At 43.9% G+C, this 16742-nt stretch overlaps 5 protein-coding genes across 5 annotated transcripts; 2 read left to right on the top strand and 3 right to left on the bottom strand.

Moving 5' to 3' along the window:
* Positions 1–5421: 5421 nt before the first annotated feature.
* Positions 5422–8053, bottom strand: HO173_011575 (uncharacterized protein; the record flags this gene model as incomplete). The annotated part of the gene is made up of 2 exons (XM_037313455.1): positions 5422–6523; positions 7923–8053. The coding sequence occupies 2 exons, from the start codon at positions 8051–8053 to the stop codon at positions 5422–5424; spliced, it is 1233 nt and encodes a 410-aa protein (XP_037159727.1).
* A 1953-nt stretch (positions 8054–10006) lies between these two features.
* Positions 10007–11877, top strand: HO173_011574 (uncharacterized protein; the record flags this gene model as incomplete). Its single annotated transcript, XM_037313454.1, has 2 exons — positions 10007–11087; positions 11768–11877. The coding sequence occupies 2 exons, from the start codon at positions 10007–10009 to the stop codon at positions 11875–11877; spliced, it is 1191 nt and encodes a 396-aa protein (XP_037159726.1).
* Positions 11878–11999: 122 nt separating this feature from the next.
* HO173_011573 (uncharacterized protein) lies at positions 12000–12502 on the top strand (the record flags this gene model as incomplete). Its single annotated transcript, XM_037313453.1, has 2 exons — positions 12000–12157; positions 12232–12502. The coding sequence occupies 2 exons, from the start codon at positions 12000–12002 to the stop codon at positions 12500–12502; spliced, it is 429 nt and encodes a 142-aa protein (XP_037159725.1).
* A 517-nt stretch (positions 12503–13019) lies between these two features.
* HO173_011572 (uncharacterized protein) lies at positions 13020–14828 on the bottom strand (the record flags this gene model as incomplete). Its single annotated transcript, XM_037313452.1, has 4 exons — positions 13020–13790; positions 13840–14218; positions 14380–14541; positions 14599–14828. 4 exons carry the CDS (start codon positions 14826–14828, stop codon positions 13020–13022), a joined length of 1542 nt encoding a protein of 513 aa, XP_037159724.1.
* A 1239-nt stretch (positions 14829–16067) lies between these two features.
* Positions 16068–16418, bottom strand: HO173_011571 (uncharacterized protein; the record flags this gene model as incomplete). The annotated part of the gene is made up of 1 exon (XM_037313451.1): positions 16068–16418. One exon carries the CDS (start codon positions 16416–16418, stop codon positions 16068–16070), a length of 351 nt encoding a protein of 116 aa, XP_037159723.1.
* Positions 16419–16742: the final 324 nt, after the last annotated feature.

Below are 16742 nucleotides of genomic sequence, written 5' to 3'. Positions count from 1 at the left end.
CAACATACCCCCCTTGGCAGTGATCGGAGATGGCTTTCTCATTGTTGCTCGGTCAAAGTCGAGCCAATGGGACGTTGATCCAACGAGCAGGATCGGAATTCTCAACAGAAATCGCTGCTCGGCGGCAACGAGGAAGACAGGCTCTCAGATGTGGCACTTTACGTCCTTGAGTAAGAACTGTATCGTATGCCGCATGTATCCGTGATATGGAAACACTTTTGATTGACGAGGAAGAAAGAGAGAAAGACGAAACAGCCGCAGCCCTATGGCCTTGGCACTGACCGCGAGCGCACTAGCATAATGACTAGTGCTGTCTCGCGTAACGTCCCATGAAAACTATACGCATAAATAAGTTCTAAATAATAATTGGCTAGGTTTTAAGGCCTAGTAGCATATAGATAGCGGTCTACTATATAGCTTAGTCTTAGGAAAACTCCCTCTATATAAAATAGAAGATCTAGAATCTAAGTATAAGAAAATATTAAAAAATAAAGTGCGAGTAGATAGAAAAAGTTTAAAAAACCTCTTTTTATAATAAGAGAAATAAGAATAAAGAGTAAGAAATAAAAGAAATATCGTTTATTTAAGACTCTTTTAATATAGTAATCTCGATTATTCTACTATAAGTATATATTATATCTCTTTTTTACTAGTTTTTAATTAAGCTATAGCGATTATTATTATCTTATATAACGTTTTATAAAAAATTATATATATAAATAAGTTCTAAATAATAATTAACTAAGTTCTAAAATCTAATAGTATATAAATAGTAATTTATTATATAATTTAACTCTAAAAAAACTTTTAAAATTAAAATATATTTAATAAAAACTATTAATTTTAAGCTATATAAAAACGCTAAAGATAATATAATATAGCGAGAATATAAATTAAATATATTTCGATATATAAGTAATACGAGTTAGACTTTTAATAATTAAGTAGTTAAATCTTATTATTAATTAGATCGACGTCTCTCGCGAAGATAGCGATCTTTTTATAAAAAGAGTATTTTAAATAATAACTCGAGTAATTAAATATATATAGAGTACTATATAGTGTAGCGATAATATATTATTTTATAAAGATCTTATTTAAATTAAATAGTAGTAATAATTTACTAATAGAAAAGCGAGTAAATAAGTTTTATAGTAAATAAATAAAATAAGTATTATTATTTATAGCGATAATAGATAGAATAATTTCTTTTTTAAATAAATTTATTTTTAAGATTATTAGAGATAGTTTTATATAGTAACTATATAGCGTAATTAAATGTCTTATAATATATTATTATTCGAAATCGCTATTCTCGAATTTAGTTTAGAATTATATAAATTCGCTTATATAAAGAAATATAGTAAATATAAGATAAAAGAAAGTATATAAAATAGCTTTCTTTAAAGAAGTTTTATTAAATTAAATAAAAATATAAAATAATAGATCTTATATAATTAAATAGTATTTTTTAATATTAGCCTCGCTATATAGTTTATAAATATTAATAATTACTCGCTATAATAGTAAGTAATAAAAGATCTTAAGATTCTCGAATTCTATATTTATATAGATTAAATAAATATTTATAAGATAGATCTTAATAAATTTAATCTAAATATAATAGTTAATTAGATATATTATTTAATTAATAAGTAATTAAATAATAGCGAGAAATATAATAGTTTTTAATAGGATATAAAATTTAATATAGAAGATCTTTATTATTTAATAGCTATTTCTTATTTTATTAGCTAGATTCTATTAGAGATATCTTATAATATTATAATTTAAAGAAGTCTTCTTATATTATAATTTAGATAAATTACGATTTAATAATTTTTATATAGATTAAAAGCGTTTAGCTATAGATATAAATTAGTAATTTTATTAAATTTGAAATAAGAGAGTAAGTCGACTAAAGTATTCTATTTAATAGAAATTTAAATTATATTATAAATAATATCGTATTAAGTAAATAGTATAACTATTTACTTAAACGATATTATAATTAATTTATATATAGAATTATTATTAATATTCTTAATAACGATATTATTATTATAGTAGAGTATAAGATATAATTAATATAAGCGGAGTAGTTATTTACGAATAATTATAAGAATAATAAATATCTCTTTAAATTAAATATTCTTTTTATAATAGCGAATAGCGAAGTATATATTAAATATATTATTTAATTTAGAACGAATAGCGATATCCTTAAAAATATATTCTCTTATTTTGAGCTTATTAGAAGTTGTTGAAATGTGGCCCTCGCGCATCCCAGCCACCATGTTTTCCAGTCATCTGATTTTGTACTGTATTTAGGACCTGGCCTCGGAGAGGTTTTGGAGAATCAATCCGTTCGTTCTATACACTACATATCTGAAATTCTAATAGAAGTATCTATTTATATGAAATAATAATAATATATAATTATATAATAAAGTAGATATATTTTATTTTATTACGAGCGTACCCTTGATATACCACTTAGCCCTATGACTAGCGGGCCTTGGCGGAGGCATCTTCTACTATATTATACCTCCTTCTTATATATATAGTTCGATAGCCTTATTATTCTAGTTCTATCTCACCTATACTAGTATCGCACCTATACTAGTTCTAACATATTTTATCTAGATAGAAAGATATTTTATTAGCGTAAATTTGCTATGATTATAATAGTAATATAATAATATTCTTATTTTTTAAATAGTATAGAGTAGAGCCTTCTTAGAAAAGTTCTATTAGAAATTATTATTTTAATAAAGAAGAATAGTAAATCTATCGTTAACTTAAGCTCGTTATAAGAAATACTTCGCCTATTTAGAAAGGCTTTTATCGATTTTCTCGCTTATTTTAACTTATCGAAAGAGAGCTTAATCTCTATCTTCTTACTATTAAACTTAATTTTTAAAAATTCGATTTAAATACTTTTCTTATTCTTAATATAATTTATCTTTAAATTATAATTATTATAGACGATATTAAAGTCGTTATTAAATTAGCTTATATCGCTATTAGATAAAAGAATAGCGAAGAAGTTATCTAGATAGTAAAAAATAATACTTTAAAATAAAATGATAATAAGTATTTAATAAAGGGTCTTAGCGAATAGATTAAAAATAAAGAATACGATATATAAGCTAAATAATAAGAATCTATTAATATAATAGAAGCTATTCTAAAAGAAACTTAGTAATTAAAAATTTAATTCGACTATAAAAATATATTTAAATATATTAACGAAGTCTTACTTAATTATAATTATACTCTTATTTTAAATAAGTAAAGTATTAATAATATCGTCTAATATAATATACTTAAATATCTTATAAATCTCGTAAATATAGTAATTAATAAAGTATAGCTATAAGAAGAAAAGATTATAAATTCTTTTTTAGCCGCTATTATACTTTAGAATAAGATCTAATAAAGATAAAATAAAGTATTTTCAGAATTCCACATCTAATTATATTAGATAATTATTATTCTTTTACTTTTAAAAATCTTTAAATAATATTTTAAATATTATAGCGATATTAGAATAGGGTTTATTTAATAGTAATTAATTAAGATCTTAATAATATATTTTAATATCGCGAGTAATAATTATAAGTAAGATATTAATAAATATCTAATTAAGATAATTCTTAAGCTATTTCTTTTAATTATCTTTCTTTAGTAGATTATATCTTTTTAATAAAGACTTATTTAACGAGATAAATATATATAAAAATAATTTAACTATCGATTTAATTGCTGCATCACGCACATGCATGCCTGTGTAACACGCACATCTATAACCATTCTCTTGGACGACAAAACTCAGACTGCTGCTTCCACTTGTCAGTAATGTTTGACACCAGTAATCATGAATGTCATCGAGCCGTCAATTTGGATGGGTCAAAGGACCTCTCCAGATCTTCCATTCCCCCTCATCTCCCCTTCTCAAGACCCTTCACTTCTGTTGGTTCTTGATATCTTGCTTCCGTCAAGTATCTTCCCGGATACAGATTCTTCGAAATATCCAAAACAACATCAATCTGCTACTGCGGCGCGGTCCAAATATCCCATTCCGTTGAAGGCGACAACCTGGTTGACACCGTTGGTCCAATTATTCCCCACAGCACAGCCTTCCATTCTAACCCTTTTTCCAAATTCATCTGCAATGCACGGACGACCGAAAAATCACCGGCTCCATGTTCGCCTCGAATTTCCTTCTCAAAGATGACACTCTCAATTACGTCCGCGGCAAAGACACAAGTTCGCCGTGACAGACACCATCGCAACCGGTCACATCATGACTCCTACTTCTGCAGCGTCTGCGGCAGTCTGATGTATCGGCCTCGTCCGGCTTTCCTGGAATGGCAGCTTTGAGGATTGGAGCGGTTGATGACTTTGAAAAGCATGAGACTGTGTTGAAACCGAGGATCGAGCAGTTTACAGGAAAGAGAGTTAAATGGCTGAAGCCAGCGGAAGGATTGGAACAGCGGAAGGGCAATTATTACAATGGTTTCAAACCTGAATGACGGGCTATGCCATGACTTGGCAATGCGATAATTTTCCAGACCAAAATAATCAACAAAATTTCTGACTCTAACTTCTGTCGTTGTTGACTTATAACGAGTTGCAAATGGGGACTTGTGCCCTAACCCCCCCTAAGGTACAGAGATCTGACTCCCAAAATCGGGTGAATGACGCCTAAAGCGTCCCTACAACTTTTGCCGCCGACACGGAAACCCTGCCTAGAGAGGTTCCCAAATATTTTTACAGAACTGCGGTTAATTGGTGGACGTTCTACCTGCGAAGATCCGGTCATCTTGCACTTACTTGAACGAAGCCGCGCTGGAGTGATAATTTATCACTCTCCCAATGTAAACACTCGCATAAGGCACACTTGGATCATCAGTATATGTGATTGGCAGTTCGACGCCAAGAGCCCCATAACTGTGCGTTACAGGCCTGGGTAGCTGTCTACGGCCGAAAGGTGTAGACTTGGAGGGATGAAAGTATGTACAATTTTTCTGAGTGAGACAAGAGCAAGACTTAGATGGATGGAAGTGGACGTATAGAGGCTAATCACAATTTTCCACAATCGAGCTGGTGGGTGATGAGTGCGGATGTTCATAAGTCATCATGCAAAGAACAGATTAAGAGTGGTATGCCACGTTCACTGCCGGTGGCTCGCTCGGTGATTTGGTCCTCTCTGTACCCTCAATAAGGGCAACAGACGCTGCGTCAGTCAGATGTGAAGATCCTTGCGGACCGAAAAAACGCTACTGGCCTATGTCCGTCTCACGACTCGTCTCGTAGAAGCCGCAGGACCTTTCAATCATTCATTGCGACGCAAACAAAGTCTTTCTACTCAACATGCTGGAAACTCTCGTTAAGGTGCTAGCTCACTGAGGACCCTCACAACTCGCTCTTCCCACTTTCCTTCTCAAGAAGCTCAAGATAATGCTCAGTGACGCTAACGAGCGCATCCTCGTAGCTCTGAAACTTGATCCCAAGCACCTTCTCCGTCCTGGTAGTATCATACTTGACTACTTTATTCGTCGGCTGCGTTCCGCTTGCCGGCAATCTGCCATCATTAACAGCCTCTGGAAAACGCCTTTTGACAATCTCGATACTGTCATCCCAAACGATGCCGTCAGTACCCCCAGCCTGTATGCCGAAGTCTTGGTTTCCCTCGACCTTGGGGCTCAGCGACAGTACATGAACTTTGGCGACATCGTCAACATGCTGTAAGCTGCCCCAAAGGGGTTGGGCCGATACGCGACCTAAGACCGGGCCGAAAGCGAATGCGTTCGTCCCGCTCAAAACGTCCTTCGCGTTAGTGATGAGCTCGTTCTTGCCAACAAAGAATCCAGGCATCACGTTGATGACGTCGAAGGTGGGCTTCTCGGTCTTGACAAACTCCTTCGTTGCGTTCAAAGCTTTCGTTTTGGCGGCGGCATAGGCTTCGAAGCTGTGCTCGTACGGGCCTGAGGGGTCTGGGAAGCTCTTGTCGGCTGTGTACACGTGGTCGGTTTTAGGATTTATGACTTCTGCCCATGGTATGACCGCGACGACGGAAGAGGTTATAACGATGCGCCTGACGGAGGGTTCTTTCGCGGCCGCTTTGAGAATGTTGGTGGTCCCTTTGATCGCGGGCGTGATGATGTCGCGCTCAAAGTCTTCTGTGGAGCCGGGGAGGGGAGAGGCGATGTGTAAGATGGCTTTTACGTCTTTGACCGCGTCATCGTAGGCGCCGTCGGCGATGATGTCGGGTACTATGATGAAGTCTAGCTTGGAACCCGGGGCGAGTGCTTTGATTGACTGAGTTGCAAGTATAGTTCCTGCTTTCGCCTGGGATCGTACTGCTGCGCGGACTTGATAGCCAGCCTCCAAGGCGAGCACTACAGCTCGATAGCCTAGATGACCTGTGGCTCCTGTCACGAGTATGAGGTCTCCTGCCATGTTTGGCCGTATCGAGTGAGGGTTTAAGTTTGTGAGGAAGCGTATGTAGGACAATCTTAGCGAGGAAAAGTCAGATATTGGTAGGTTTGCTGAGGATATAGATGAAGATTTTTGGGTTATTGGGACGAGACGGACTGAGCATCTGTTATATAGATACTAGGAACGAGAACAGCTATTACAAACTGCGAAGTGGTATGATGAATTGCATTTGTAATTCGTCTTGGCAATGTCTGACACATCCTGTGCACACCGGGTTGGCAGCGTAGAGTACCCGAATTGCAAGGACTAGATTCCGATTTCGCAGGTAATAATTGCGTTCTTACTGTGGGCGGGGCATGGATTTGTCAAATGATCACTAAACAAGTGCCAAGAGCAGTACACTCAGCGCTTGCAGAAGAGCCTAAGAGCTTACAGTCATGGAAACCAAACAATAAGTCTATCGCAGATGTTCTATCGATTACAGACCCTGCCGGCGCTCCGGTCAGAAACATAGAGCCATCTAGCTCTTTGGCACTGTGTGTTTACTGGCTTTCTCCACACGTTGCAAAACCTCCTTCCTTTACGGTACAAGTAGACAGCCATCCAACCCATGCTTCTGCCATGGCTAGTAAGCAAGAGACGCTGTGTCGCGAATTCAGGCTTGTCGCTTTTCGAAATTGCCTTTGTCGCTCGAGAACCTCGACCAGCTGGAGTCTACAGCTTCCAAAACCGAAACACTGGTTTTGATCAGGGCTCTGCTTGAGGCAGTCTCTCAGACTAAATCTGTGTGTCTACTTCAAGGGCCTTTTATCCTGGACATTGGCCCAAGTAGAGCCGCGCCAGTCACCTACACTTTTCACCTTATCGGAGTCCGATAGAACCTCCTTCAACCGGCTCGAGAATAGACTCCTTCATAATCCATGAGGCTGGTCAGGTTCTGGTGGAAGCTTCCATGTCTCGCTTGAGTTCGAAATTACAGGCCCATGGTCTGAGTGTAGACTTCTATTGCAGCGATAGGTCGAGAGACGATTGGAAAAAGACTGCCCGAGGGATGATGCTGTGATTTGATCAACAGCCTTCAAGGCTATTGCAGGATACTCGAGACCTTCAAGGAGCATGAATATTTCCGAAACACTGTTCCAAGGATGCGACAGCCGAAGAACACACTTCTTTTTCAACTCTGAAACCGGGAAAATGCCTCCATATCCGACTTTGTAAGCGTTCCGCGACCGTGCGGGTTTCCAAGAACCACTACTGACGGAAATTTGAAAGGCGCGCTGCCTGTAACCCTGGGTAACGACTATGGGTACTGATCAGGCCTACCTAATTAGGTCGTAGATACATATCAATCTTGATTGCTGAGGTTCCTCGCCTTAAGGCTGTGTCTCGGCTGGTTTTTGAGCCCAATGCACATTTCTACCATTGATTCAGTGTCAGCGGGAAATTTTCTTCAGGACCAATCTCAATCGACTTACACTCGACCATAAAAATGCTTCCCCAAACCGTCAAGGTCCTCGCGGACTTCCCCTACAAACACCTCGACCTCCTCCTTCATCCATCCCAGCTGTTTAGTGAACAGCGTCGTGCTCGCAGCTTCCAGCCCCATCACGATATTGTGTCTCTGCAGCCTTCTCAGTTTCTCCCAACTTCGTCTTCCGGCCACGGCCCCCACGGCAATCTCATGACTTTCTCTGACATCTTTGCGAATCCCTGGTTAACATGTAATCTTTGAACTTGTCACCCGGCGCAGTGTCATTGCCACCTTTTGCCATCGCTTCATGTATGAGATTACCAAATCTCATGAGCGCCGAGTCTGGACCTGCACTACCGTCATCGAAAATTAACGGGTAATTACATTGTTGTGACCATACCCAGCCTTCAGGTTTCAGGCTGTCAAAGCAGCGTCGGAAGTAGCTTGGCCAATCATGCATGCCGGAATAGAAAAATCGCGAATGGATGAAGTGAAAAGGCTTGGAGAAAGTCCAGTCATTGTCTGCATTTGCAACCTGATATTGGCAGTTGGCAGGTACCGAGGTCTTGGGTTGAATAGTCGACAGATCGATGCCATTGACTTGGGGTATGCACTGGCATGCGCGATTTCGATGGTCCAAATGCCTGTTCCGGTGCCGACGTCAAGGATTCGACACCCAGGAGCTGGTGTGATAGGCGAGATACAGAGCTTGCCGTGCATACTCATCCGTCAGACTTCATGCTGCAAACCTGACACATCCTCTCAATATAATGTCATATGTGGAATGTACGTAATCTATCCACTTCTGCTTCATCGTTGGGATGATCATAAGCGTCTTCCTCGTGAGCATGATATCTTCGACCATCCTTGTAGCGCTAGGCTGGATCTTGGTCCGACATTACAGCACAGTGTACGAGGAATCACGGCCTACGTCGAAGGGGATAGCACGATGGTAAAGAGAAAAGATTGCATCGCTGATTTGATTGTGGTACACACTTAGCTCAAGCGGGGTACGAGCTAAAGTCTGACAACACTACAAGAAATCACTCCAGGACACCGTGAATTAACGTCTGGACACCCATTGTTGCGAGTCAGCTCATGAATGCGGGCTATGATGATGCAGCAGGGAAGGGCGAAAGGGGGCGAAAGTCACCAGATTGATTGTCCCGTCTTTACAAATTTCTTCGACCTTTATTGTCAATTTTCTCAATCATTCCGGTATCGCCCAAGAATCCTCCCCGCTAAGACGTGAGAGAATTAAGACGGTGAAGAGTTGTTGTCTTGAAGAACATACATGCCAAACCAAGGCTTCTCGAGCGCTAATGAGTAAGCGGTGGTATCTGGAGAGGTTTTCATCATCTTGTAACTCTGTATCCGTCAGTCCTGCTTGTCAACCACCAAGGCATCTTCATTTCAGTCATCTGGGATTCGAACACGATTGGCGCATGTATTATCCCCTGCTCTATATGTCCGGCTTGAAACTTTGCACGTCTCGGCCACATGGTACGCTGTGGGTTGGCGGTTTTGAAACGCGCATGCTGACATCGAAACATGTTTTAGATGAGATCTATGCGCCTGCTTGAAACGACACTATGCTTATCCCCCATAAGACTTGAGCGAAACATGCCGGATGACGAAATCCCACGTTCACGCTGTTGCGAAATATACAAACGACGACAGTCAACTTACCGTTGCGAAATGAAGTAATCACGGATCACCAATCGAAGCAAGGTTCTTCCCAAAGCCCGGTAAATTTGGGTGGCAATATGAAATATGCGACACGCCTTGGGATGCCGTACCTGCGTCACACCATACGCGCGTATCACAGCGACGCGCTCTAGAAGCGCTAGTCAGCCCCTGGTGTATCCACAATGGAAAATAATCATACATAGCTGAGCTTCCTGACCTGTTCAACGTAAGAGGCTGACCAGACTCATTTTTCCCCGTTGCCGCTTGATATCTTTTTCCAATCCTTCTTCGGACTCACTGTCTCTATCGATTCCATTTCAAGCAATACTGTGTTTCCTTTAGAAAGTTCTCTCGGCTCCGTCCTCGCCTCGGTCAGAGCCTGTAAGCCTTTCAGTCAAGATGTCTCGATCTCACCAACCATGGCTTTCCAGCGCCATCGTCATTGCCCTCCTCTGCATCAATTCCTCCATAGCCAGTCCAGTCGCAAACGCCGACCGCTCCCGCGTTTCCATCATCGGCGCATCCGAGCCCGTACACATCATACCCTCTGAAGACCTCCCTCCAGAGCGATTTTCCCTTAATGGTGGCAGCACCATGGTCAATGACGGCACAACCGTAACTACTACTTTCAAAAACCGCAGAAACCTAGCGCAGAGGAGAGACTCGCTCTCCATCGTCTCTGTGTCCGAGCCCGTACACTTTTTCCCCATTGAAGACCTGCCACCAGAGCAACCTTTTCCCAATGGTGGCAGCACTACGGTCAATGACGGCACAACGGTTACTACTACTTTCAACGACCGCAGAGACATGGTGCGGAGAAGAAATTCCGACTCCATCGCATCTGCATCGGAGCCCGTATACGTCATCCCCACTGAAGAAATACCTCCTGGCCACAGTTCTAACAGTGGCAGCAGCAGCACCACCAATGACGGCACGACCGTAACTACTACATACACAACACCTCGGAACCTCTTGCAGACCAAATCCAATGTCACGGGCAGTGTCAATCTTATCAATATGAGAAACCTGACTTCTCCAATCTCAGAGATAGACATGGGCTTGAACTGCGAAGGCAGCGTAATCATGTGCATCGGCTCTGCCCAAATGGGTGTCATGCACACCCTGCGCGACTACACGTACGCCATCCCAACTGGGTACCGTTACTATGCTGGGCAAGATATCGCCTGCATGAAGCACAATGTCTACCCGAACCCTTGGATTACCTGGGGCTTCTACTGCATTTTCATGCAGGGGAACATACTGGCGGCGGGCGTGGACGGTGCGTTGATCCAGTTGAAGATGCAGCAAATGATTGAGCATCACTGTCTGGGGTGCGGCAGCGTGCCGTTTAGCGACGATAATGACCCAAGGACCTTGGGGATCCTGACCGTCAACTATGTCCGACAGAGCGAGTGCGAGGGATTGTGCTATTATAGACCTCCTGGGATTGCCGCGAATGCGGCTGTGAAAGTTCCGCAAGGTATGACTCTGGTTTCATAGCTGGGGTTTCGGGTGTATGAGTCGTCGCTTCACCCATATTTAGACATGGATTTCGATAATGCTGTATATTAGTAGTGAGAGACTTTGGGAACTGGCCTGCTGGTTGGAATAGATGTTCAAGTATTTGAAAGGTCTCCGGACACAATGTTGTTAGCGACACGACCCTATTCCCGCTTTTGAAGACAATCAAGCGCCCTAAGTGACAGGAACAGCGATTGTCGCAAGACCAAAGCCAATCTCGCCAGCACGATTTGCGTGGACACGAGGACACGTGACCTCACCCAGCGCCGAAGTTTCCCCGAGGCAACGAGCACCCATTTCACCTTTCAGCTCCCTTTCACCTTTGAACAGTTCACAGAGCTGCAATGCTCATGCCAATTCTGCGATACATCATCAATGCATAAATCCCTGACCTGAGAATACACAGTGTACCATGGTTTGCGACCACACCCATGTCTAGAAAACTTGAAGCTGGTCCAACCAATTCCTGTACACAGTGAGAGTGCTCCCACGCGGCTCAACATGTCAAGATGGAGAGTGGGACAATTTCCTCCCGAACCTGTGTACAAGGTTTTCTACTCCTTTAGCCACTAGATATCAAACGCCTCCATCTTTTGCACAAAATTCCAACTGGCACAAGCTCTGAGCATCTGCTTCCAGAAGTGCATGATCTCTATACCAGTCAATTCATCCAACGACTGGAAGAGATCTGTCTCTCCCCTTACCCGGCAAACGTGTCACCAGTCTCCTCTATGAAACCGATCGCCTGATATAATGTCCTGATCGTGGAATCTGGGAAAAGAAGATTCAGCCAGAGAGCTGGTTGGCACGTCAACCTTACCACAGGCGCTATAAAATTTCCGATTCATTGTTTATCGGCATCGAAGAGGACATGGGGCACGGTACAAGAGTCGCTGGGCGGATCAGCCGACGAGATCTTGATGAGAGATGGGAAGGTCTTAGGCAACTCCGTTATGAGCAGGGAGAGAAAGATCAGTCAGGCAGTAATACGCTTCCCAAGACTGCATACCATACGGATGTCGATCGAGGGTGAATTTGATCCTGTAAAGCTCGCGTTCAAGAGGCTGTATGCACCTGGCATGCTGATGCAAAGATTGGGATAGTCGGGCTTCGACTGGGACTACATCGAGACAACCGGACTTCGCCATTTCGAAGCCCCTAAGTGCGGCCATGTCAAAACGTTCCCAAAGGCGGCAATCAAACTTCCTGAACGATCATGGAGACGACGTGGCAAGCATGAATTTCCAAGACAGAACTCAACAAACCGAACTGCAGACCTTGCATGCTGGGAGCATCAATCTGCACTTCTTCGCGACAGCGATACGGGAAACCATAGCTCTGACCAACGCTAGTATCGTCTTCTCAAAGATATAAAGCTTGTGCTTGAGACGGGAAGTACAGGTATGGACCTCCGCCTGACTCAATGCCTGGTACACTTCGAGATCTCTCCTGGAAAGTCACAATCTGCGTCATTTGCCATACATGTGAATCGAGACTGCCGTCGCCGCGATGCTATAAAACTAAACGCATTCCTCTACTTTTACGGAAGTATCCGCTTGGAATAAATGGTTCGAGTCTTGGTCGTCGACTTGGCTAACGGAATGCCGCTGTTGCAAACAGCTTTCGCTAACACTGGTCAATGCAACACAAGCCTACTACAATTGCCGGCTAACTGTGCTCAGAATCGCTGACGTAGGCTCAAAAAAGGCGCTGCGACTTCATCTACTGAAAATATAAAAGCCCCGAGATCCTGACTCCAAAACCCACCTAGCCTTCGCATCAGCAGTGAAGCCTGGCCACAGATGCTGAATTTGCGCAAACTGGTTAAAGAAATCTATTCTGAGGGGCGCACTCGCTCGGATGCCCCCTAATCTGAAGTTACTCTGCATTGTCAGGTCTGTCCATTCTGGGGAGACACCATATAGGTCTGTCCATCCTTTGTTGTTTGAACTGCTAAAGGCGTATGGTCTTGTTCCGTGATTTGTTCGGCTTGATGGTGGAAGTAGAGCAGTGGATTGTCGATATAGTTGAAAAGCGGGTTTATGTGTGCTTCTTGGGACCCATGGAAGTCCCACACGCGGAAGGGTGGCATCTTGTAGTGTCCGATGATGTCGTTCCGGTTCTCACCCAGAAGCATAATATTACTGCCCGGAACAATGCTCAGGTATGAAGACAGAAAAGGCATAATACCCGACAGCCTATTGTTGATTATGTAGCTTCCTTCCTCGAAGGGATTCTTAATTCGTTGCGGAATCTCAACCACTGGGAAGATTCCTCCAATAGCGAGTCGACCCGGCACTATTGGGTTCTTGGGGTCAATGATCGGGGTACCCTCGTTGCCGCCAACCTCAACGTGCAACTCAAATATCTTTTGTTTTAGAAAAGCACCATTTGCCAGATTGAAACTCCCATAACTCTGTGCGCTGTAATGCTTTTTGACGATCCCAAGCTCCTTCAAGTCTGAACTGTACAGCGAAGCGCAGGAGGCACCCGAGTCAAGCATAGATGGCATCTCATAGATTGGGCCCAAATCGCCGCAATTTACTCGTCCATGAGCGTCGGTCTGGAAAGCGCTTCTTTCGCTGGCATTTAAAGGCTTTAAGTCTCCTTCACCACCCTCGTTTGGAAGCCTCATCACGAACCCTGATTGTTTCTGGTATCTCTGATTCAGGGTTAGCGAAGACTGTGTAAGTTAGAAATTCTTGTTATACCTGGTGGATCCAGAAATGGCCTAATCCACCTGGTTGAGCCCGTCTAGGGATGACTTGGCATCCTTTGGCTTGGAGCTGATCATTAGGATGCAAATCCAGAGGACTTTCCCACCATAGCCAGTGTGGGCCGTACTTCTCCGCGTAACGGTCTAGTCGTTCTGCGCGATTGACGCTGAACTCGCCATATGTTGCGGCGGTATCGACGACTTGCCCAGCCCAGATCAGTGTGTAGCCCTTGCTGTATCCGACCTCTCCGGACTCATATGCGTCGATGGCTGCTTTAATGTTCACCTTTTCCGGCTCAAATTCTGAGTGTGCGAGCGCTTCTTTGAGATCTTTGACCCGCTCCAAAACGATAAGCTTGGGTGCTTCCGGGTTACTATCAGACGTTAGACTCTCTTCCAACGGCATCTTCTAACAGTAACAAGCCCAGGAAATCCTCTATGTCACGGTTTCAGGCTAGAATCTGCCATTTCATCATGAACATAGGAGGGGGCCTCTGGGCACGCCCATGTCTTTGGGCAAGGGAATCCGACTTACCCAACCCTATGGTTTTCTGGAGTATCACTCAGAGCTTCGCGCGCAGCGATAGCATCCGCGAGGCTGGCTTTGCATGTTGGGACCGCACCCGGATGGTTGCGTTCATGCCACTCAATGATCTTTTTGAACGTTGCGATTCGGAAGTCCGCCCTGCCAATTTTGCTTCAAGGTTCGTTAGTCCAAAAAAGTTCCGCGCATGGGACCGGATTGTAGACCCACCTGAGACCTCCTTCAGGCTCATCATCCAAACATGGCAATGGATCGTACTCGTAGACTGGCGACGGGGCCATGCCCTTCCCAGATGCTGCCGTATCCGTTCCGCCCATGGGTATATCTGTCAGCCCAGGCATCCGTTTTCCTTTTGAATCCTCTTGCACTTTGCACTTTGGTGGGATCTTGGAACGTCCATCGGCACGCGCCCTTTCAGCAGCTGATTTTCTAGGAGGCATAGTGGACTCTGGTGCTGACTATCGGAGGTTCTGACTTGGAGCCAGTAGGGTATGCAACAAAAACCCATGCTGCCTCTCTTGAGTCATATTGCTGAGTGGTCTAACAAAGCAGTGCCGCATTCATCGATCACTGGGGGCCAGCATTCGGCTGCTGTGTCCCGGTTCCGGTCCCAGGTGAAGGTGTGGCATCCCTGCCGGGGATTCATTGAACATCTGGGCTGCTTGCAGTTCCCTGCTGCTCATCATAGTCTTTGGAGAGAGTGCGTGGTTCTGTATAGTCAGTCCCGCAGAAAGGTCACGGGGGTCGGATGAGGCTAGATGCATTCCTCGGCCCTGATTTCATTTAGCGCATTCCCTTCATTGAGCCTCCGCTGCTCGAAGACAAAGGAAGCTGTTTGACGCGAAGCTGGCACTTCAACTCCCGCGCCGAGCAGATCGGTCGCTGACACGAAGAGATTGAATCTTGATGCTGCCCTGCTCTGCACCGTCAATGATTCCCGCTTCTACCATAGCAGCAGCTATCTTCTACCGCGAGTGTGTCTCGCTACAAAATTGCAAGTGCGCGCCGCGGAGACAAAATGGTGCCTGCTCGTTCAGATTGGCTACGTCTGTCTGCTGTATCTACTGTAGGCACCTCGCGAACTTGTCTCGGGTAGCATTACACATCAGTCATCGATGCTTGGTACACATAACAGGGAAAGCTTTCAATTGAGGCTGGTTTAGTAACAGTGCGCAACACAGACTGCCTTGCTGAACAACAATAGCTCATACACCGGCGTAGCCAAAACGACGATTACTGGCGCCCTGACCTTCCACCCTTCAATTTCAAAGAGGAATGCCTGCAAAACAGAGTTTCCACCGCAGGCATGGCTAACACAATCCAGCCACCCGGTCCCCAAGCCTTCAAATAGACACCCATCAGTGTAGGCGATGTAGAGATGCATGGCGCCAGGCATTCGCGCAGGTCGATGGTTGGTAGCTCTAGGAAGAGGAGGATGCTCGAGACAGCTGGATACTTGAGAGGATAGGAAAGAGCTCGTCGACAGAGTGTCGAGGTAGGATTTAGGAGGCAGAAGGCGGGATGTAGAACGGGGACATCCGAAGGCAAATGTTCGTACCTAGCTGATCAAGTCAACGACCCAGCAGGAAGACTGACAGCTTGGCTGAACCGCTTTTTTGGATACAGATTCCTGGAACGATAGCTTCTAGATACCTTAGGCCCGGTTCCGAGACCCCACATCATGCGCCTTGCCGCTCAGCATCCAGCCCCGCCGTTGTTCTCTCGCGAACCGTCTGGGTCCGCATACCCCTTAGCACCCAGAGGGATATATCCGACGGCTCTTGGGTTGCTTCTCGAGAGTTATTCGATCCTTGGTGCAGTTGCATTCGTGGTGAAGGCGGGCCGAATCCTTTGTCGCTTCGTGCCAGGTTCTGAGTGGTGTCGCTAGGATAGAAACGAACGATACCAACACTGTTCTGTAGCTGAAGAGCAAGGAGGATTTGCGAGTGCTCGGGCTCGTCTACATCTCTGAACTTCGGAGTCTGGCTGTTCGAGTTGTAGGCGTGTGGTTCTAAGTAGTTCAACGACATGTTTCTGGTGGGTGCTCTCCTGGATTGTGATCCCTCGGCGAGGGTCGAAAATGGTGGGTCGCTCTGCACCGAATATTTATTTTTCCGGGTTGGGCTATGACTGTTTGCAGACGTCGGCGATTGGGTCCAAAGGCGGAGAGGCAGGTGAGAAGATTGGGGTAAATGCTGAAGGTTGCTGCAGAACATCTCTATCCTCCTTTCTTCTGGAGGTTGCCTGTTCGTGCTCCGCATGCTTGACTGATGCCCAGACTCGATTGTGCAACTGGCATTCCCCTAAGCCCTTGTTGAAGAATAGGCCTTGCACGTTGTTGCGATTGGCTTCTC

The sequence above is a fragment of the Letharia columbiana genome (genome assembly GCF_014066305.1).
Source record: "Letharia columbiana isolate WasteWater2 chromosome Unknown Sc0000063_s0, whole genome shotgun sequence".
Taxonomy (NCBI): Eukaryota; Fungi; Ascomycota; class Lecanoromycetes; order Lecanorales; family Parmeliaceae; genus Letharia; species Letharia columbiana.
Note: the sequence above shows the minus strand (reverse complement) of the source record. Positions and strands in the feature narration are given on the sequence as shown.